Consider the following 22,655-nt stretch of genomic DNA (forward strand, 5'->3'; position numbering starts at 1 on the left):
AAACTATGCAATAAGCCGCTGAACATCACAAGTACTAAAGTGTAGTCAATTTTAAATGCTAAAGTTCCAAATTTTCTAAAATAACAATACTGATATTTCCAATGATGTTTCCAACCACATTGGATCGATCTTTTGATGTAATGAATAATGGGCTGGATCATTATTATGAGGATATACTAAAAATACCGACAATACCATTGAGTATTTTGTAATACGTAACGCACCAGAAATACTAAATTTCTGCAATTTTAATGGAAATCTTCACTATAAAGGCAGGTCTCTGAATAAAAAACGATGCGCTGTGCAAAATTGTAATTTGTACTATAAGGGTACTACTATCAGTACTAAAACGAACTAGATATTTTACCATTAGTATTAAATTACCGGAAGGAACAAAAAAGTTTAACACAGTATTATAGAACTTTTTACATCAGTCCATCGGGACGATCGAGAAAATAGTAAACTTACAGAACTTGTACTCGATTTAGTAGGATAGAAGCATTAACGTTTCTGTACGAAAGAAATACGGAGTAAGATCTGAGATTAAAACAACATATTAAGATATAAAACCTATAATAAAAATGTTTCAAATTTGTACTTAATCCAAAAGTATATTGCGTAGCTAAAATAATGTTTATTTATTTAACTATAAAAAGTTTCGCTAACAACGTAGCGGGCCTATGCTAGTATAATATAAATATTGCGTTCGATTTTCTCTGGAGAATTTTATCTATTTTTGATATATCTATTCGAAAACTTTGATGGATTTAAATTTATGTATGTACTTAATCCCCCTTATTGGCAAAATCTACTATACAGTATTTTTTAAGCATTTTCAATTTTCAATATATATTTTATTATAAAAATCTATCTTTCTATTTTATTGCTTTTTTTCTTCTTCATTTTTTAGATATTCAATTACAAGATTGGACAGCTGCGCAACATTAATTCGAAATCATCATGTCTTCAGTGGAAAAATTAAAACAAAGACTGATGCATTTTTGCATAGCAATCACATTCTTCACATCGGGATTAATTATAAATTTTATCCAATTAATACTGCATTTTACCCTGAAACCATTTAACAAATGGCTCTTCCGTAGAATTATGTACTATTTGTGCTATTCTCTATATTCACGTAAGTCGACTGGTAATTCGAATAGTAAACACGTACACATCATAATAATTATTTTTTTTTTTTTAATTCACAGAACTGATTTTTGTTGCCGACTGGTACTCAAATAGTAAAGTCCATGTTTACATGGATGCCGAAGATGAGAAAAAATATTGTGGCAATGAACATGTCTTGCTCATCATGAATCATTCATATGAAATAGATTGGCTGGCCGGATGGATGTTTACCGAAAAGGCTCGTGTGCTGGGCAATTGCAAGGCATATGCCAAAAAAGTAATTGCCTATGTACCCGTTATCGGCTGGGCATGGAAATTTGCCGAATTTGTCTTCTTGGAGCGTTCGTACGACAAGGACAGGGAAATTATTGCACGCCAGTTGAAGGAAGTGTTTGCCTATCCAGATCCCACTTGGCTTTTGTTGAATGCCGAGGGCACACGTTTCACTGAGAAGAAACACGAGGCTTCCGTTAAATTTGCCCAGGAACGTGGTATGACCGTATTGAAACATCATTTAATACCCCGCACAAAGGGTTTCACCGCCAGTTTGGAAAGCTTGCGTGGACGTTGTCCAGCCATATACGATATTAATTTGGCTTTCAAAAAAGATGCTGTGGTATGTCAATTTGCAAACTCGTACTTTTTTAAAATGTGAAAATAATGTTTAACATCCACCCCTTTAGAATCCACCAACAATATCAACACTCTTAAATGGCAAACCTGTTGAAGGCTTTATGTTTGTACGTCGTATACCATTGGAACAAGTCCCAGCCGATGAAGAGAAGGCTGCTGCATGGTTACAAAATCTTTTCGTTGAAAAAGACAGAATTATTGATAGTTTCCACACTACGGGTAGTTTCTTCAAAACATCGGGTATGAAAGAAACAGCATGTAAAGTATATCCCAAACGATTATGTTCCCTCGTCAACTTTTTGGCATGGGCCGTGTTTTCGATATCTTTGATAATGTACTACTTGTTATCCTCGTTGATTTTGAAGAATTGGATTGGCTTGTCAATTGCTATTTCCGTCCTAGTTACATGTAAGTATACAATGCGAACAAAAACATAATATTAATTGGTGGCACCCCTATATGTAGTTTTGCAATTTACATCAGTTTGTGTTATTGTTTTTTGAGATTAAAGAAAATCCTATTCTTCTACGGCCGGCTGATGTTCCAGTGAGCGAAAAATCATGCTTGCTGGAACATCAGAAACAAAAAATTCCAACGGGATTAGAAGGAGCACATGGTGGATAACTCTGTTATGGACTAGGAATACTAACATTGCAGAGTTTTTGTGGGTCCGAATTAAATTAAAAAGTCAAAATCACTCTCAGAGTACAAAATTATACGAAATGTTCTGGAACGGAAAACTGGTAAAAATGTCCAAATTGGCATTCCTGGTTACAATTTGTGCTCATCAAAGTTTCTCGAGTAAAGTCTTCTCTTAAATTTGGTGGAAAATTTTACTATTATTGCCGATATATGAACGGGTTTCGAGTAAAAATTTGCTAAACTAAAAGTGATATAGTTCTACAGGCCCATTAATATATATATATATATATATATATATATATGTATATTATATATATATATATATATATATTATATTATATTATATATATTAGTATATTCTTGCAATTTGGGAATAAACTGAAAAGAAGTAAAAAAGTAAAACTTTTCAAATTTATAAAGTGTAAATCGAAAACAATTTCATTTATTTCAATTATAAGATGGTTATTATTCTAGCAGATTTTCATATGTATTAACATTTTTCTCTTTTTCATCTTTCAGTTTATGTATTCATGGTTAAAGCTATCAATATGTCGAAAATTAGCAAAGCGTCAAGTTATGGAGCTGATGTCAAAAAGTCAAACTAATAATGTTGTGGCATTGTACCCCCCCAACTTCGACTTATATATAATCCGATCGATATTCCATGGCTATCGAATCGATCGATGTCGGTGATGTCATGTAGAATAAGATCTTATTTCTGTACAGAAATTGTAGACAAAAATGCACAAAATATTTGAAATGGATAGAATATACACATTAGAGAGAGATTATGACGTACAATTAAAAAAATAAAAAATAATCGTACAATGTTCTTGCAATTATAACAAAAAAATGTATATTTAAAGCCAAAAAAAAATCAAACAATATTTAGATACATACTTAAAAAAAACTTCAACAAGAAAACACATAATTTTGGTTATTGCCTAAAATTTAAAACAATTGTTTTTTTTATATGTAGAATATGCTATCTACCTACTGTAACGATTTATATATATTTAAACTTTTTTATTTTTTTTAGTAACATATTGTAGTAATCGATAATATATATAATTTTTTCTATATTGTTGTGTTGATGTATAAAAAACGACTGTTATTTAGCCAAAAGGTAAACAAATCATAAAACGAACCCCCAAATTGTGTTCTTCACAATAAGTTATTGATTGTTTTCAAGAAGTTTGTTTACATTTTATTTTATTTTCTATAAATATTGTTAGCTAGTTGTAAATTTCATAAACACTCAACTCTTATCCCAGCGGGCCTACAACGTTTTCTCCTAAACACATTTATATGTATATAAAAATACTTTTTAAACATGAACAACATTTGAACATGTATATTGAACAATGTTGAAATATTTTTACATATTGATTTTTTTATGATAAATGTTGTCTATTTCTAATAAACTTTTTTATTTATTAAAAATAAAACATTATTGTTATTACTGTATAAAATTGTAATGGATGGTGGACGGTGAGTAATGTAGAAAGATAAAGTTAAGGAATCTGCGAAGCATGGAATTCCCATCTATGAACTCCCTTAATAAGGTTGGATTCTAGAATTCCATGTAAGTAGTACAACCCATGGTATAATTATTACAAGGTAGGGCATAGCTACCAACTGATTACAATTTTTTCTCAAGGTGGCTTGTTCCATCAAATCAAAATACATATTTTGTGTATGTGTGTGTATTGTTTTGAATACTATGTCAAGTAAGTTCAAAATAAATTTAAACCTATTCAAATTTAATTGAAATGTAAAGTATGTTTTAACATGTTCATCTGGAAATAATTATTTTGTTATGGATGAAACAAACATTTGATGGTATTCCCTACTGGATTTTGGAAAGAAATCATAACCTTTCATCCATTTTTCGCGCTTTTAGTTTTGTGTTGAAAAAATGTCAAATAAACAAAAACACTTGTTGCGTATTTTTTATTGTTGGCAGAAGAAGCCACACGTGAATAGTTGCTTTTTTTGTAATTCACCTCAAGCTGCCCTACCTTGTATTATTGTACCATGGTACAACCCGCAAAATTGTGAAATCAATGTGGTTTTCAGAATTTTTTCACATTCTCGCATTCGAGAATGCGAAAGCGGAAAAATCCGTTATTTTGCATTATAGGGAGTGGGAGAATGTGATGACATTTTGTGCGAAATTTTTCGCTAATAAATTTAAAGGGAGCTGACTTCAAAAGCACAAGTAATAAATATTTTTATGAAAAATATCACAATTTAGAATATTCTATGACAATTTAGAATATTATAAATGATTGTATGCAAATTTTTAACTAGAAAACAACAAATAAAATGTCATTGGAAATCCTATTGATAACGATGCACGCTCAACAAAATATTGCCATGGAATGTATAAAGGTAATAAGGAATATTTTATATATTCATATCATAAAATAATTTGTTACTTTAAGAATTTGAAGAGATAAAATATCGAAATTAAATAAAACGGCAAAAAATTATATAGAGGAATAATAAATTGCGAATTAATTTAATCGCAGGTTTTTTCCCATTATTCGTTATGTCTTTGACATCATTCAATGACATCGAAATATGTTCAGCCTTATTCTGGATGTCAATTCCACGTACATTTACTCGCTCTTCCCCTTCGACTTAATCTGAACAACATTTTCCTGCGAATTTTTTCGCATTCTCGCTTTCGCCTTATTCTGAATGAAGTTCGAAAGCGAAAAAATCGGCTTTGGGGAAAAATTAGGTATTCTGGATTACAGGGAGTAGGAGAATAAAATGAAAAGCTAAAAATTTTCGCTAATAAATTCAAAGGGACAAAACACATTACAACTTAAATTACAATATGACAACACGAATGTTTTTTCAACCACCATATTCGTAGATTGGAATCCGCATCTCGCATTTTTTGCTTCTCCCTATTCGTTCAGAATCAAGGTATATTTAATAAGGTAGCCGCATCGGCCCAGCTGTTGGACAAATAAATGTCAAAAATGTTGTTGTAATGTTGAACCAAAAAATTAAAAAACAAAATTATGAATGAAAATCTCCGAATTTCGAAGAGCTTTTTTGGCAATACTTTTATTAACATTTTCTACAAGAATTTGTGTAAAAAAATCTTGTCAATCTATTTGTTTTGGCAAAATATTTTTGACATATCAAAATACAACAACCGATGTTTGTTGTAGAAATTCGCCGATGCGGCTACCTTGTATATCTACCTTGGTTCAGAATAAAGCGAGAATGTGAAAGCGAAACATTTTTTACATGCGAGAAATCTTCCTAGCGATATTCGCTTTCTGTTTCGATTTTACATTCTCGCCTTATTCTGAATGAATAACGAGAAGCGAATTTTATTGTTGAATAAAAATTGAATTAAATGGGTGGTTGCCATATTGTAATTTAAGTTGTAATGTTTGTTGCCACACTGTAATTTAATTTTGTAATATTTTTCAGTATAACATTTATTGATTTTTTTAAATTGTTACTTTTTATGCCATGTTCTGATGGGCATTCGAAGGAATTTTCTTTGATCGCAACCACAACAAAAAAAATTTCTAAATTATTTTTCTTCCTTTACAAACCTTAAAAAGCATTGGTATTAATTTACGAGTCCATTTAAATTTTTGATCTTTGATCGCAACAACAACAAAAAATTTTTGCAAATTATTTTTCTTTCTTTACAAACCTTAACAAGCAGTGGTATTCATTTACTAGCCCATTTAAAATCTTAAAAATAAAAAAATCAAGAATGTATTACTTTTTTACTTCTCATTCATCATTTTCAATTTTACTAAGTAATTATTTCATAATTAACAGCCTGTTTTTATAAAATTCCAAACGAACGAATTCGAATGACTTACGAGCAAACTCCTTGGTTTTGAAAAATATGTCATTTATTTTTGTTTTGAATCAGAAAACCTTTATAAACATAAATAAAGGTTTGGTCGTAAGTCACTCGAATTCGTTCGTTTGGAATTTTACAAAAACAGGCTGTAAGGGTCGAACAACGAATGAGAGAGCGAACAACGCTCGTATGTACATGTCATAAGGTATTAAATCCTCTGAAAACTCGATATGCGAAATTACAGGTGCCTCAGTTGGATAATGAAGCAAGGACCTTCAAAATACCGCAAATGGGCTATTCCAAAAGTGGGCTATTCCAAAGCATGAACCCATATATTTTTGCATTCATTGTTACCCAATAGTGCAATAAAATGAAATTGATCACAACCAATCCACAACCTACCTTTAATTATTGATCCCCGAAATATAATGGAATAACATTTTTATAGACAAATATATATAATGTTTGACCTGGAATATATATATAGCCAACAAATCTACTATGTCGTGAAAACAATTTGCTTTTACTTTTTACCGTTGTTACGCCCACAATATCAAAAAAAGAAAATGGTGATCCACATTACCCGAAGTTACTCTATTAATATTTTTAAGTTCCCTGTATATAAAACCTATAAATAAAAATTGCAACATTCTTAGTTAAAACTCATGGTACAATTATAAAAGGTAACAGCAAATCTCAGCTGATTTGATTCCAACGTAATTCTAGTGTCAATATGAATTTGACAAATTATGTTTTTAAAAATCACCCAACAGGAAAATTGGGAAAGCATACAATTTGAAATTGTTCTTTATTAATGTGCTCCGTATTCAATTTACTCAATCTGCCTGCTGGGAAAGTTTGAGGAAGCAAATCTTTCTTGAAGGAATAACTCGCTATTCCCAGCATTGTCATATGTGTTACCCATATATATGGCAATGGCTCAATTAAAGGAAAGATGTGGAAGCGATAGAAATATAAATTTGATAGATTTTCATTCATGTTATTCAATTTTTATTTTGAGGATTCGAAAATATTCCATTTTCAAAATAAAAATAATTTGATGATAATTTGTTTGTTTGTTTACATTTTTCTGTCAAATGAGTTGACACTAGTAGAACTTACAACAACAAATTTCCATGTGGTTGTTGTATAGTTTTTTGTACAACAACACTTGCTGTTACCTTTTATAATTATACCATGGTTAAAACTTGATAATAATGTGGAGCTTTAGAAATAATTTTTTTTTAATTTGTTGAAAATTTGCCAGTTGCCATGCGTAGCACTTTATGGAATTTATTTTTCATTTAAGGTTCGTTCGTTTACTCAATAATTTGTACGAATTTGTACAAATTATTACAAAATGTTGTTCGTTTACCCAAAAGTCCAGTAAAAGAGAGTGAATTGAGAGAGCAGATTTGACAGTTGTGTTACTGAGTATTTGCAAATTCTTACAAGGAAAATTTACTCAGTAAGAATTTTCTTGTACCATCAGCTGATATTTAATCAGCTGTATTGTTATGTTTTGTAAACAAACAAAAAATTGTTCTCAAGAAAATTGATTGTTTTGTGAATTTTATTTTGATTTTGTATCATTAAATACCAAAATGGATGAAGAAAACGCAAGTATTTAAAAATAAGAGTAATAAGAGTAATTGGCGAACGATTTTTTAGGTTCCAAATCGAAACAAAAAAGTGTGCATTCCTAACATGTCTGGAACACCATCGGTTATGTCCACCCCCATATCAATTGCAGATACAGGAATAACAGGTCACAACCCTTTTAAATGTTTATGGGGAACAAACAACATCAATTTTCCGCTTGTTATCCATTTTTCTAATAAAAATGTTGTCTTATAGTTTGCGCCAATTTGTTTGTTGTTTTAATCAGCTGTGTCGAAACAATCTTTTAACTGGATGTTGTTCGTTTACTTTTTGTAGTTTTCTCTCTTGAAAAGGAAAAATTCGTATTTACTCTCTGCAAATTCTTACTGAGTAAATATTACTGGGAAAGTAAACGAACGAACCTTTAATTTGAAATTGATATATGAATTCCACATTAAGAAGGGTTGGCATCACCAATTTCTCAAATGAGACTACCTTGTATAGTTAGTTATACCATGATTTAAAGCATTGAATATATTTGAAAATATTCATAGTTTTTGTAGAATCAATAATTGGTAAAAAAAACTGACAGTATTCGACATATATGTGATTTTCTTTATTGTAAAATCACTAATTGATGAAAAAACTGACAGCCTGTACCATGGAACAATACTGCAGTAAAAACCAACTCTGTATCATGATGCAATAATAAGGTGATGTATCAAAACAAAAACATTTTTTTGTCTCGATTATCTGTCAAATTTTTCCTTATAATATTTGAAAAAGTTGGTAGCTTTGCACATCGAATTCAAGTAAAATTGACCACTTTGACAGTTAATCAAGACATCAGCTGCTTTAAATGAACTACCTATTCATTGTGCCATGCTCTGTATGTAGTGTCTTTTTCCGTCAGAAAAGTTTCGTAGTTATTATCCATTATTTGTGATTATTTCCTAGAGGATTGAATTCCTTACGAATATTCAATATCGATCGGTATATACTTCATCAGCATTTATATTTTCATTAACAGCAAAAAATTATAATACAATATAATATATACAAATATATAATATTTTAAATTATCTTGGAGTTATTTCCTCTCTGTTTTTTTTTTTTTGACATCTGTGTTCATAAATAAAGCACAGTTTCTCATTAAAATAGCCGAAAATACGAATACCAAAAGGTCTTGTCTATTTCCTACTCCCTTGAACTCGTTATTTGGTTTCAAAAGCCAAAATGAGTAATCGTTCGTTTGTTCGACGAACGAATGGAAAGTCGACTTACCTATCCCTAACTCTGATTTATAGAACCCTTATTTGTCATCAAAAAGACATTTGTCATTTTTCTTTTATTTCTCGAAAAAATACAAAATACATATTTGCGACGAATATTTCGTCGATTTCAGAGGATTTTGTTTATTTATTTTTGAAAACAATAAAACATTAAATTGCCAAACGTGAATCTAAATCGCCAGAAAAAAACTGTTAACAAAAAAGATTTCGGAAGAAAAGAGTAATATGTGCATTTTGAAGGTGTGTAGAAAAAGAGGAGAACCGAAAGAAGAAAAGCAAAAGTGAAACGTAACAACTTTTCTCAAAAACCAAAAAAAAAACTGATTAAGTGAAAAATTATATGGTAAAAAGCCAACATTCGATTTTATTGCAAAACATGAAATTGTGAAAATTCAAATAATGTACCATCTATAACAAACATCGTGAACATTTTGCTAATATCCTACAGCTGTCACTCATTTCTGAAGTTGAACTTGTGAAATTTTTTTTTTAATGCAACGCACGCAGCGCTGCTGACGTTGATTATTTTTTGAATTTTGTGTATTTTTTTGTCTAATTCGTTGCTATTTGTTTTATTGCTTTGTGATGATAATGCTGATTGTATCATAATTGTGTTACTTTTGCCATTTGCTAATGTTAATAATAATACATAATGACGTTGTGAACCGACCGATATGTTTAATGTCTATGGCATTTCTTTGTGGTGACACCTCCCAACACCACCACCCGCACTGCCAACAAAAAAACAAAAAAAAAAAAAAGAAGAAAGAATCGAAAAATCTTTTTATAAGTGCCTACGCATATTTTTCAAATGTATTTTCTTCTTCTCGACCAAGTGAACCAATTATTTTTTTCTCTTCTATCTATGCACCTAAATTTGTCAGATGGTATATATCGTGATATAAAACTTCTTATTAATTTCAATATGTAATAGTAAATTTGTGAAAAGAAAAGAAATACACACAAAATATAAAGGTTGTTGCATTTTATCTTCATTTTTTTATTCTTCTAAAATATTGTGTTTCGAATAACAGAATCAGCTGAGAAGCCCAATACTGTGTTAGTTCCATTGTTCTCTTCATGTTTGCATTGTTGTTGTTGTTTTATTACGACAACTGCTTGTTGCTGCTGCTCTTTTTTTAGATTGGTGATAATTATCCATTAATCAACGTTCTCTGTCGCGTCGTAAGTTGCTTACGTTATCATTAAAATGCAAAAAAAAAAAAATAATAAAAAATACTAAATATCAATATTGTAAAAGATAAAATGATTACTAATTTATATTTGTAGTAATATTACTACCGTTGTTCTGTAAATAAATTTTATTATGATATTACAATGCCATGCAGTTTTCAACGCTAAACATATGTGGGATTTGATACATAGATCTGAAGATCTAAAATGAAATATAACATTGGATTTTTAGTAAAAAAAAATTAAATAACAGAAGTGAGTGAGGTGTAAGCCCCGGCTAGGGACCGCTTTGAAATTACCACAATATATATTTTTTCCTTGGAAAAAGCCTAAGGATAAGGATCCAAATCTTAATTTGATTCTTAAGTTGCTCTTAAAAAATTACTCGTTATAAGCTTTCAAATGATACCAATATTGTCTTGGTGGCAATTGTAAAATGTTTGTTTTAAACAAAATAAGTTCCGAAGTTTCAAGGCCCATATCTTGTTTATAATGCATTTCCCCCACATTAAATGTGTAGCACTGTAATCAGCTCAAGGAGAACTGCTTACGGTAGAAATTTCAAAATGATCCGAGTGGAGCCCCTAAACTTGTTCCTAATATGGGTATAAACTTGAGGCATCCACCCAAGCAGCTTTAATCTTAATACTTAATATGTAGCCACTCGACTTTTTGTTTATGCTCCAAGCAATAATATGTGCTTATATTTTCAACGTGATCGGAAATCGGGACACGATTCAGCTTCTAATGCGCAGCTCTTCCAATTTGAAAGGACATGCACCGAGATGTTGTCTTCCACTTAATTTTTCCATCGAATTCGTGGTATACCCCTTCTGAGCGAACCCACAACATGACCTAGCCAACGTATTCGCTGCAGCTCAATACGTCTAACAATGCCGATGCCCGAGTATATGGTTAATTCGATGGGTACAACGCTCGGCCCATAGATGGTTAATTCCCTGCTTTGACAGATAAATGTTACGGCAAGGATAGTGTCAGCGTCTTGTAGAGTGTGAGTTTTCTCAATTTGTTCAAATGTGGCTGTTACTGCTCGCAATATTCGACCCATGTGTTGTTTGGTGTACAGAGTGTCATTTCTGTTCACCTTTGCGTCTCGTATGACCTTCTCCAACAGGATGTTAAAAAGATCACACGACAAACTGGCACCTTGTCTGAATCCTCGTTCGGTATCGAAGGGCTCTGAGAGGTCCTTTCTGACTTGAACTGCTGACCTTGTGCCACTTAAAGTTATCCTGTATAGCCTATTGATTTTGCAGGAATGCCGAACGCAGACATGAATTTAAACACTTCTGAACGGATAGGGCTGTCGATTGCGGTTTCAAAGTCGAAGACGAAGGTTGAATATGTCGATGTGTTTTTCGTGAGCCTTTTCCAGGATCTGGCGCAGAGTGAAAATCTGGTCAATTGCTAGGCCTGAAGCCGCATTGGTATGGCCCACTATTGCCATTGACCATTGGCTTCAGTCGTTCACACAGTACGCAGGATTGCACTTTATATGCGATGGGAAGGAGACTTATTCCTCTATATTTGGCACATATCGTCTTGTCTTCTTTTTTGTGCACGCAACAAAGAACGTTTCAATCATTGGGCAAGCATTCCTCTAGCCAAATTGTACTAATCATCTGGTGCATGCTCCTGACCAGCATCTGACCACAGGTCTTGAATAATCCGGCTGGTAATTCATCGGCACCTGCTGCTTTATTGTTCCTCAGCTAATTAAGTGCTACTCTGACCTCATCTTGGCTAGGTGGTATATAATCTATACCGTCATCTTTTATTGGTTATGGAGTATCTTCTTCACCGCCACTATTTGATACATAGAAACACTAGCTTTGCCAAAAATCGGTTAATGTTAAACCCCTAATATTTAATTTCCGCTACGTGTGAAATCATCTGCTAAATGATTGGTGGCAAAACATCCTATAACATATTCTATTGCAACGATTTATATTTTCTTTGAGAAATGGAGTTCTATATATAATAATTGATGTCTTGATTTATTCTTTCAAAATTATCAATATTTCCTTATATAGTCTCTAAATATATCGGGACTCATTTTTTGCTTCACCCACCATACTATTCGGCTGTAGCCATCAAATCCAAAGTTAAGGCTATGCAGCAAAATGGTTTTGAGATTCGCGTTATTCTAAAAATCAGGCAAATATCACAACAAAACAATAAAATGTTTGCTTCAGAATATGAACCAAAAAGAATGTATAAACAATAATTGAATTATATAATTATTTCATTTCAGAATGCCGTTTCAGGCGCCTTCGTGGACAGAATTTTATACCTGTCCCATATGTGAAAACGAGTTTTCAACAAATCAACGTTTACCCATTAGTTTAGGCTGTGGTCATACTATATGTCGTGTCTGCCTGTCGACGTTATACAGTCGTCAATGTCCATTTGATCAGGTACATTAATTGGTTTTCCTAAGTTTGAAATACAGTTTTTTATTTTGAATTCCTTCTTGAATCCTTTTCAGACATCAATATCAACAGATGTTGATAACTTACCAATAAACAATGCTCTATTGCAACTACTTAACTCAGGGGATGGTAATGATAATGGAAATGGTAGCAATGGCAAGAATAACAGTGGCGCCTCTACATCCAATACAAATTCCAATACGAAAAACACAACGAACGCGAATAAAACATTTGCTGGTCCCAGTGACAATGAAGGGGCGTTTGGGGATCAACACATGCCACCGAGTGTTCGCAATTTAAAACCAGACGATTTGAAATGCTACAAATCTTCTAAGAAATGTATCGAAGACCTTGCCCAATATTTGAAATCGTTTGTTACAAACAGTGGCAATGCTTTGCTAACACGTCCAATGTTACGGAAGTTGGTGACATTGGTCAACTGCCAATTGATGGAAGAAGAGGGTCGCATAAGGGCAGTTCGAACAGCTAGATTTCTTGGTGAACGTACAGTCACGGAGCTATTATTACAACATCAGAATCCACAACAGTTGAGCTTATGCCTGTGGGCGGCAGTTCGGTCTCGTGGTTGTCAATTTTTGGGTCCATCTATGCAGGAAGAAGTGCTAAAATTGGTTTTGCAGGCGTTGCAAAACGGATCTGCCCTCTCTCGTAAGGTTTTGGTTATGTATGTTGTGCAGCGTTTAATCGACAATTCATTGCCGGCATCTAAGACCAGTATTGGTCACGTGGTGCAATTGTTATACCGCGCTAGTTGTTTTAAGGTGTCGAAAAGGGAAGGAGATTCGTCATTAATGCAACTCAAAGAAGAATTTCGCAACTACGAAGCTTTGCGTCGTGAACACGACGCCCAAATTGTACAAATTGCCACGGAGGCTGGACTAAGAATTGCGCCCGACCAATGGTCATCCCTGCTGTACGGAAACACATCTCACAAGTCACATATGCAGAGCATATGCGACACCTTACAAACACCCTCATCATTTGCCCAATCTGTCCAAGAGTTGGTATTAGCCTTGCAGCGCACAGGAGATCCAACGAATCTATCCAGTTTGCGTCCACATCTGAAGCATTTAGCTTCTATCGACCCATCGCCGGAGAGTCCGCCTCCAACATGGTCTGAAGTCGAAAAGGCTTTGGAAGCGGTTCGTTTTGTTGTTTTGGGTTTAGTGAAATTCATGCAGTATCACAGCAATCGCAAGGTACAAGATTATCCTGCGCCTCCCATGAATGCGAATGGCAAATATAAGATAAGCCTGTGTCGCGATTTAACGGAAAGGCGTATGTGTCCTCGCGGGCCAAATTGTACATTTGCTCACTCAGCAGAAGAACGCCAAAGATATCGTGCTAAACATCGTAGGTCGGGTCCTGGTGACAAAACAATGGTGAGGCCCCACACGGTTACAGGTGTTTCGGGCGTCAGCAGTCAAATGGAAAATGTAAGAAATGAATATCCTAAAAACCAAAATCAACACCCGAACAACAATATGGTTCCTTCTCACACGGTGCAGCAAAGTCTTACGCTGTCAAATGCCATTGACAACGGCAATTCTCCAGTCAAAATGAAATCATCGCCTATGAGGAAATACTCCAACAACGAGTCGAATGGGGGAAACCTTGGTATCGGCATGCGTCCCAATTTAATGGAATCTACTGCATTCATGGGTGGTCTTTCTAATACAACGTCACCGTTAAGTATGCAGGGCCCCCTCGGGGCATTGCATTCTAGCCCCATACCACAACCTGGACACTTGTTAGGCATCAATGCACCCACGCCCATTATAAATGTGCCACCAATGCATAAGCACCCAACCAACTTTGACGGTATGCCTTTCGCATCGCCCAATTATGGCAGCAAGTATATGCGAATGCCAAATATCGGAATGCCCATGCCTCCCAATATGCGTCCACATAATATCAGAGGCCCCATAAGTAGCAGCGGAATGATGGCGGCAGGTGGTGTTGGAGGAGGCGGTCCATCGGGACAACAGGGCATTTTATCACCCAGATCTTCCGTGCATAACCCGATAAATGTATCCACCGTTGTAAACCCACCGAATTTACAGGGCACAAACACAAATAAACCATCAGGTAGTCCATTGCATAAAAATATATTTAATTCGGCAATGCCGGGAGAGTATTTTAACACTCCTCCACCTCCAACTTATTTTGCAAATGCCAATATTGCTGAAGCCATGCCAGGCGATATGCCATTGAGAATGCCTAAAACCAAAATGACAAAGGTGGGACCAAATGCTTCGTGGGATGCTCATCACCAACAGTCGTGTCATCCCATGTATATGATGCCACCTGCCCTTACGCAGCCACAACAACAGCCTGCTCAAAGACCGCCATTAGACTCTAATGTGTTCTTCGATACAAATCCACTGGAGTACAACAACAATACCAAGTCCACAACTAATTTAATCGATTCACCCCAAATTTTACCCGATAACTTATTATTTAAAGGCAAATCAAATTTTCTGGAAGTCTCTGGAACAGCTCTTAATGATACTGACAGAGTGAAGAATAAAACGCCCATAGGTGGTTTGCATGGCAAACCAAATCCATTTTGGAATCTGAGCAATAACAATGAACAAACTAACAACAGAGGTGTACATTTCATCAGCAGCACAACTAATAATAGTGTAAACATAGAACCGCCATCACCATCAACGTCTTTATTCCGTGATAGGGAGAATTTTGTGCGATCAGACTCTATATTAGACGATGACGCAGCAACATTTGATGTACCGCCGACATCTACGGCATCACTAGGAAATAAGTATGGTCCCATTTGCCCAATGTACAAGGGCATGGCGGCATCATCGTTAGCCCATTCTACAAATAACACAAATACATTTGTAGATTCTTGGAACGCTCTAATAGCCCAAGAAAACGATAATATGCACTCCTCCGCATCTAATAATACGAATAGCAATGGCAACGATTTTACAGTATTCTCGTTGGATAATAACGACCCGTTGGGTATGACTCTGAGCAAACATGCAACATCGTCACAATCATCCGATCTTGATATCGTGCCAGACATTGCCTCCGGTCCACAAAATTTAACGCAAGCAGTAAATGCATTTGATAATTATGAAAATATGCAGGCAACATTATCGAAATTATCATTTATGGATGATTCTACTACTGCCCCCGAACATAATGAACGTGACCATCATCCACAACAGCAACAACAAATTAATCGCTACTCTTTCGACATCAACCCACTGTTTCACATGTTGGGCGGAAATAATTTTGAATCGGATATAACAAAGGCAAGTATACTCATACACTAATTTTTTTTTCTTAAAGAGATCCTTTTACAATCTATATATATTTTTTTGAGATTGTATTGTATATACGAGTATTGAAGGCAGTTCACTAACACTAGTTTAAAAGTTTGTCGAAGTACTCATCATATTCCATACTATGGTAAGTCTTAGTAGTGTGGTAAATTCCAAAGAAGGTCCGTTCATGTATTATAGATTAATTTCGATTATTGACGATTCTTGCAGGATCACGAACAGAGCAATTGTGTATTTTTATTAATTTGCCCATGACACCATGTACGATTCCAAAAACTTCTTTCAAATTGAAGAAAAATATATGGTCGTGATTAAGAATTTTTTAAGATGACCCAATGGCTTTTTATAAAAAGTCTTTTTTATTGTGTTATGCAAGAACACTTATGGTGGTCTATACAAATTTTGTTTGGTCTTCTATTAGACCTCTTGATCTTGTTCTTTTTTGCTTTAAAGTTGATAAAAAAAATTGTTACCACTAAGTTTGATATTAGACCAACATTTTAGTGTGTCGATAGGTTAGACAGCAAGAGATATGCGCTCCACTCGAATACATATAGTCCAGTGTGATCATCCTAAAGTAGCTGTTCAAAAGAAGATGATAGGAATAAGGAAGTTGTTGATGTGAAGAGAGAAGTTGTTTTTAGCGTTTTTATCTCTAATCTACCAACAGTCATATTTAACTATTTCCTACTCATAATTTAGTTTGTAGAGTTGTCGATTGAAAATTCTGTGTCTATATAGATTGACAGATCGTGTAGAAGGTCCGATTTATTCATTTGCGCCGGATTCATGAACGCAAGAATAGCACGAGAGTACCAACGTTCATCACAGACATTTGGGATCTCTCTCCTCTCAGTAAGAGGCAGAAGAGATAAGTGTGTTGGAAGGCTTCTCTTCCAACACACAAGACGCATGTCTCCCTTATTACAGTTGATGCTGGTTAGCTGTTTATTGTTTTGATGCAATTTGGTGTAACATCTACAACAGATTACAAATAAAAGAACATTTTTATGATGGCAAAAACCGCATGGAACGATTTCAAATACACAACGAATAATGGGAAGAAATCTGCGTTTGAATTAAATTAATTCGATTTCGATATTTTATCTCCCCAAATTCTTAAAGTGAACAAATATTTTTTGTAGCTTTATTATTGTTCTTTCATAATTTTTATTTGAGTTTTTCACTGTTAAGCGGCTCATCAGGCAATTTTGGTTTTTCCATAATTTGTAATATTTTTTTCTGAGGGGACGGATCCTGAAACAAAATTTATTTCGGCTCAAAATTGCATCAAACTCGGCTTAAATATTCCTTATTGCCTTTATACACTCCGTGGCAATATTTGGTTGAGCATGCATCGTTGTCAATAGTATTTCCAATGGCATTTTTGTTGTTTTTGAGTTAAAAATATGCATACAACCATTTATAATATTCAAAATCGTCATTGAATAAGTATTTGGCCTGTTCCCGTACTGCAAGAATCTACAATTTTTTACTATTAAAAACGCGTAGATTCTTGCAGAACAGGAACAGACCAATTGTGTAGATATTTTTCATAAAATATTTAATACTTATATATTTGTAGTCAGTTCCATTTTAATTTATTAGCGAAAAATTTCGTACAAAATACGCATACGCATTCGAATCCATAATAACTAATTTTTCCTCAACGCGGATTTTGCGAATAAATTCCCTGCAATTTTTGGTTCGGAATAACTTTAAAGGGAAGAGCGAACACGATTCACGGTGAATTGATGTCCTGAATAATGGTGATTAAATCATCTTTAGATTTGGTTTCCCTAATCTTCTAGGATGACATTGGGTGCAAGAAATCTTTCTCTTCGAATATTCGGACTGTAGCCGAACTACAACGGACAAACTCAATTGTAATAATAATAATAATAATAAATAAATAAAATAACTTCATAAATAAAAAATCGCAAATCAGTAAAAATTTAAAATTTAATGAACAGGAGTTGCTGCCATAAGATAACTAAAAGGGGAATTCTACATACATGTCTAGTGCCGAGTGCAAGCAAAATAGGTCTGCTCCCATTTTTTGTGGACATTGGGAACTCACGCCTATGCCTAATTACAGCCAATTTGATTGTTAAATGTGGATAATAGATTTAAATTACCTCTAATCGGGAGATACGATTATATGGGTACTATATCAAATCATGTATCCAGAGACCCCATTTTACTCACAAGAAATGTGTGAACCAAAATTTAACAGTGGTTCGGTAGTTAGTTTTTATCCTATATTTGAGTAAAATATAATTGCACATTTAGTTTAATATAGTAAAAATATACTATTTTCTCGATACTCTTAAATATTAATATTGGAATTGCTGAATAGAAGAATGATAAATTGATTACTTAAATTAATATATGTGTATATATATTTTTAGAATTCAACGTTAAACGATGATATGTTGTGGAATAACAATTCGAAACATGCAACATCTATGAACTTGGGCTTAAACAGTTTCTGGAGCGACGATGTAAATGTTGCGCCCACCACAGCTACTAATGCATCATCAACGTCTAATAGTCTTACAAACAATAACAGTTTGGCAAGAAGCACACAGCAAACGCAAATGGAACAATGCCAAACACAAAAACTAGATGATACCGAATTCGATATCACAGAAATTGTTGATAAAATGTGGCCAAAGGGTGGTGGCGATGATAGCGGCATAAAACTAGAATAAAACAAAATAACAAATGGTAAATATATACAGACTTAGAACAAAATTCATTTGCCAGCCAAATGAAGCAATGAAAGAAAAAAATATATACGACAACCAATGTCCTTTAATTCTGCTTATTTTTGATTTAGTTTTGATAATATGTGAGTGTATATGTGCGTAAATGATCTTAAAAGTGATAGTAGTAAATTATTATTGTGTCTCTTGTTTTATTTTTTTAAGAAGACTAACTGTATTTTGGTTGCTCTGTGATTCTTAAAATGTCTTTGAATTCTGATTTATTAGCCTAAAAAGGTCTAACCCCCCTAAATGCCCTAAACAAATCCTCAAATGCCTTTTATCATATACTACATACAAATCAGCAGATTATTGTTTTAACACATAGGCTTAATTTTATAATAAAAGAAAAATTGTTGAGATTTTTATAATAATTTTATTTATTGTCATATTCTTGTTTATGTCTCTTTAGTATCATATCATAACTAGTGGTTTAATAATGTACGCCTTTTCAAATTCTATATTTCGTAAATTCAGTTTTTAGTTTGTAACAATTCGAAACGATATTATTGTTGTTGTTTATATTAATGTATATTTGACGAATTGTGTAGGTATAGTCGTAGTGCAAAATGTTTTGCAGTGAAAAAAAAAATTATGCTTATACACTCACTATTTTCACCTCACTCTCATTCTCTCTAAGTGTTTCTCAACCTCATGAAAATAGACTTTTTGGATAGGAGTTTTTGTAACACCCCTATATATATTTTTAATATATACACATATATATATAGATAAATCTTTGATTTACAAATCTAAAAATATATATAAAATATACTTTGTACATTATTTACGAATAATCACAGCACACGAAGCTTACACATAGTAAATAACTAATTTTTTTTGTACTCTCCTCCTACCCAAAACTGTATCAAAAAAAAAAAAAAAAAAAAACAAATTATATAATTGTATGTGTAACAAATGATAAATATATATTTCTTAAAGAAATTGAAATTACGCTATTGTGCGAATGTTAACTACTGAAATAAAATTATAAAACTATATATATAGTATATATAATATGTGCAGACATAAAATTGTGTTTAAGAATTAATTATCCATTGTTTTTAATTTTTATGAAACAATTGTCAAATTTGATATATTTTTATAATATCACCGTGATGAGATATGTTATTCTATTATGGAAAATAAACAAATAAATATATTTCATTAAATAATAAACAAACAAAAAAAACTAAAACCAAAACGAGAAAATATTTTACGATACTAATTTTAATTTTTGATCATTACATAACACATTTTTTTCTAATTTATTCATTTTCTTTTTAATGTGTATTAAGAAAAAAAAAAACAAATTAAACAAATCAATTTATATCAATACTAAAAATTTCCTTAAATAATCGAATTTCGTTTTCAATATACTTTCAAAATGTTTTATTATATGTATGCATCGTAATGGAAAATCGAACTAATTTATTTGGTGTGGTATATAAAAACAAACAATTTATATTTTTATTGCAACAACAGTAAATTTTATATAATTTTATATAAATATAGATAAAATTAAAACTTTTATAACCTCAAGTTCACATGGGTTTTCTACATGTGTTTGTTTAAATATTGAGTTTATTATGAAAAATATATTTTATTTAATATACATATTTATAATAATATATTTCCTTTTTTCTATAACTAAATTAATTTAAAAAAAATAAACATAAAGTTACGGCGTCAAATAAATAAAAACACACATTGTTACTTTTATATATCTGAACAGAAACAATAAATACAAAACGAGCGCTTACATGAGCTAAATGTGATTATAGAAAATCAATACAACGTTTCATGAATATCGATATTTATTTGTGTTATTCTTCTGCAGCACTTCCACAGGAAGAAAAATACTTGCAGCTCTCCTATAGGAAAAAGAATACCTCCAGCACCCCTATAGGATGAAGAATACCTTCAGCTCTTCCACATGAACAAAAATATTTCTTTTTTAGATTCGGCTGCTAAATTTTTTTCATAGTCTTTTTATAACCTCAGGCTAATACGGAAAATGTGCCTCATCGAAATATTGGTTTTAAACCCCATGCATCTTTGGGTTAAATTTGGAGTCAATTAACGAATGTCCTTCCGTTGGTCTGCCTGCTTTGCTGGCTGGTGCGCACGATTACTCTCGAAGGGAGTAACCGATTTCATCCAAACTTAGTTCAAGTTCGAAGATGGTTAATATTGGTCCACTCCCTCCAATACTTCCACCACAAAATGGTCAACATTTTGCTGGCAAGTAAAATTTAATATTCGATTTCATACAAACTTAGTTCAAGTTCGAAGATGGGAAATATCGGTCCACTCCTTCTGGTGACTCTACAACAAAATAGTCAACATTTTGCTGAAAAATAAAATGAAAATCCGATTTCATCTAAACTTAGTTCAAGTTCGAAGATGGATAATATCGGTCCACTCCTTCTGATACCTCCACCAAAAAAATGGCCAACATTTTGCTGAGAAATAAAATTTAATATTCGATTTGAACTTTGCTAAACCTATTATCTTTACCAATCCTATATCAAGTCTGAAGGTTGTACCTCCAGCCCATAAATGATAAAAATTTTCAATTATTATAAATCCATTATTAGGCTAATGGAATGTCTGATTGATTTGATACACACTGTGCACATCGTACGTTTCCTCTCAAACTAAAATTAAGAAGAAGATGAAACTCACCGCACTCCATCTAGTACCTCCACCACACAAAATTGCGAAAATTGCAAATCTTTCGAGCTACAATATAGTTCAATGTACAAAAACTATTCGAAAATTTAGTATATTATTCTACTGATTTGAAATACATATTTATTATCGAAAATGTTTTTTTATATTGTTTCTGTTTAGATATTTTGGGATATTTATATTTCAAAAAAAAAAATTGTATTCGATGATGATGAATTGAAATCTTTCAATATATTGTGAATTTCAAAGAGGCCCAGCGTGTCGTCCAGTAGACTAAAAAAGTATGAACTCTTTTGTAAAGAACCTTAAACTCCATTATGAAATTCTAATCTGGTATCGGCGATCAAATAAAAAATGTATTTGTACGGCAAAAAAAAACTGGTCACTTTAATATATAAGTTTCGTTGTAGAGACACTTTACCAGACCAGTTTGTAAATACATATATTTTTGAATTTTGCAATAACAATTGAAGGATTTCAATAACAAAAATAATTGTTAAGATGTTGTTTCATCATATTGATGGAACATTATCAAATTGTTGTTTTTTATTTCAAAATATAATCTTTATCAAAGCTACACATAACAAATGAACCATTCATTAAATATCTTTATTTACGCCTAAATATATATTTATTAGTATATACATTTAACCATAAATCTATATACATATACAGAATGAAATATAATATAACAAAGCCAAGCTTTTTTAATGCCGAGGGCAATTTAGAGAAAATACAAAATACATACATGGATGTTTGTGGTTCGATTGTAAAAAAGCCTGACAAAGAAATAATAATTTTTATTTCTAAGTATCTTAAAAAAAGTTTTGCATTATTATTAATCTCTTATAAAATATTTTTCTTACGTTACAAATACACACACCACAAAAAATTTTTAAAAAACTTTTCACCTTAAACAAGAATATTAAATTCGATTCCTTGATATATATATATATATATATATATATATATTCAATTGCAATTCCGCTTGAAATATATTTTGTAATTCTGCTAGCCTAATTAAACGGCCTTTTTCTGGATATTCGCTAGGGAGAGATCTCGCT

At 32.6% G+C, this 22,655-nt stretch overlaps 2 protein-coding genes across 2 annotated transcripts; both read left to right on the forward strand.

Moving 5' to 3' along the window:
* Positions 1-945: 945 nt before the first annotated feature.
* LOC133337339 (1-acyl-sn-glycerol-3-phosphate acyltransferase delta-like) lies at positions 946-3,026 on the forward strand. Its single transcript, XM_061545572.1, has 4 exons — positions 946-1,138; positions 1,212-1,747; positions 1,815-2,172; positions 2,926-3,026. The coding sequence occupies exons 1-4, from the start codon at positions 961-963 to the stop codon at positions 3,009-3,011; spliced, it is 1,158 nt and encodes a 385-aa protein (XP_061401556.1). The 5' UTR covers positions 946-960; the 3' UTR covers positions 3,012-3,026.
* Positions 3,027-9,318: 6,292 nt separating this feature from the next.
* On the forward strand, positions 9,319-18,843 carry LOC133337345 (uncharacterized). Its single transcript, XM_061545577.1, has 4 exons — positions 9,319-9,390; positions 12,620-12,782; positions 12,854-16,099; positions 18,541-18,843. Exons 2-4 carry the CDS (start codon positions 12,621-12,623, stop codon positions 18,841-18,843), a joined length of 3,711 nt encoding a protein of 1,236 aa, XP_061401561.1. The 5' UTR covers positions 9,319-9,390; position 12,620.
* The last annotated feature ends 3,812 nt before the right edge of the window (positions 18,844-22,655 follow it).

The sequence above is a fragment of the Musca vetustissima genome, unplaced genomic scaffold (assembly GCF_032173495.1).
Source record: "Musca vetustissima isolate MV318-11 ecotype Yass unplaced genomic scaffold, APGP_CSIRO_Mvet_v1 utg26118, whole genome shotgun sequence".
Classification (NCBI taxonomy): domain Eukaryota; kingdom Metazoa; phylum Arthropoda; class Insecta; order Diptera; family Muscidae; genus Musca; species Musca vetustissima.

Coding starts and splice junctions, on each gene's coding strand:
- LOC133337339 (XM_061545572.1), top strand. CDS start 961: ATGTCTTCAGTGGAAAAATTAAAACAAAGACTGATGCATTTTTGCATA. Junction 1,139..1,211: donor GTGCTATTCTCTATATTCAC/GTAAGTCGACTG, acceptor TTTAATTCACAG/AACTGATTTTTGTTGCCGAC. Junction 1,748..1,814: donor CTTTCAAAAAAGATGCTGTG/GTATGTCAATTT, acceptor CCACCCCTTTAG/AATCCACCAACAATATCAAC.
- LOC133337345 (XM_061545577.1), top strand. CDS start 12,621: ATGCCGTTTCAGGCGCCTTCGTGGACAGAATTTTATACCTGTCCCATA. Junction 12,783..12,853: donor GTCAATGTCCATTTGATCAG/GTACATTAATTG, acceptor AATCCTTTTCAG/ACATCAATATCAACAGATGT. Junction 16,100..18,540: donor TTGAATCGGATATAACAAAG/GCAAGTATACTC, acceptor ATATATTTTTAG/AATTCAACGTTAAACGATGA.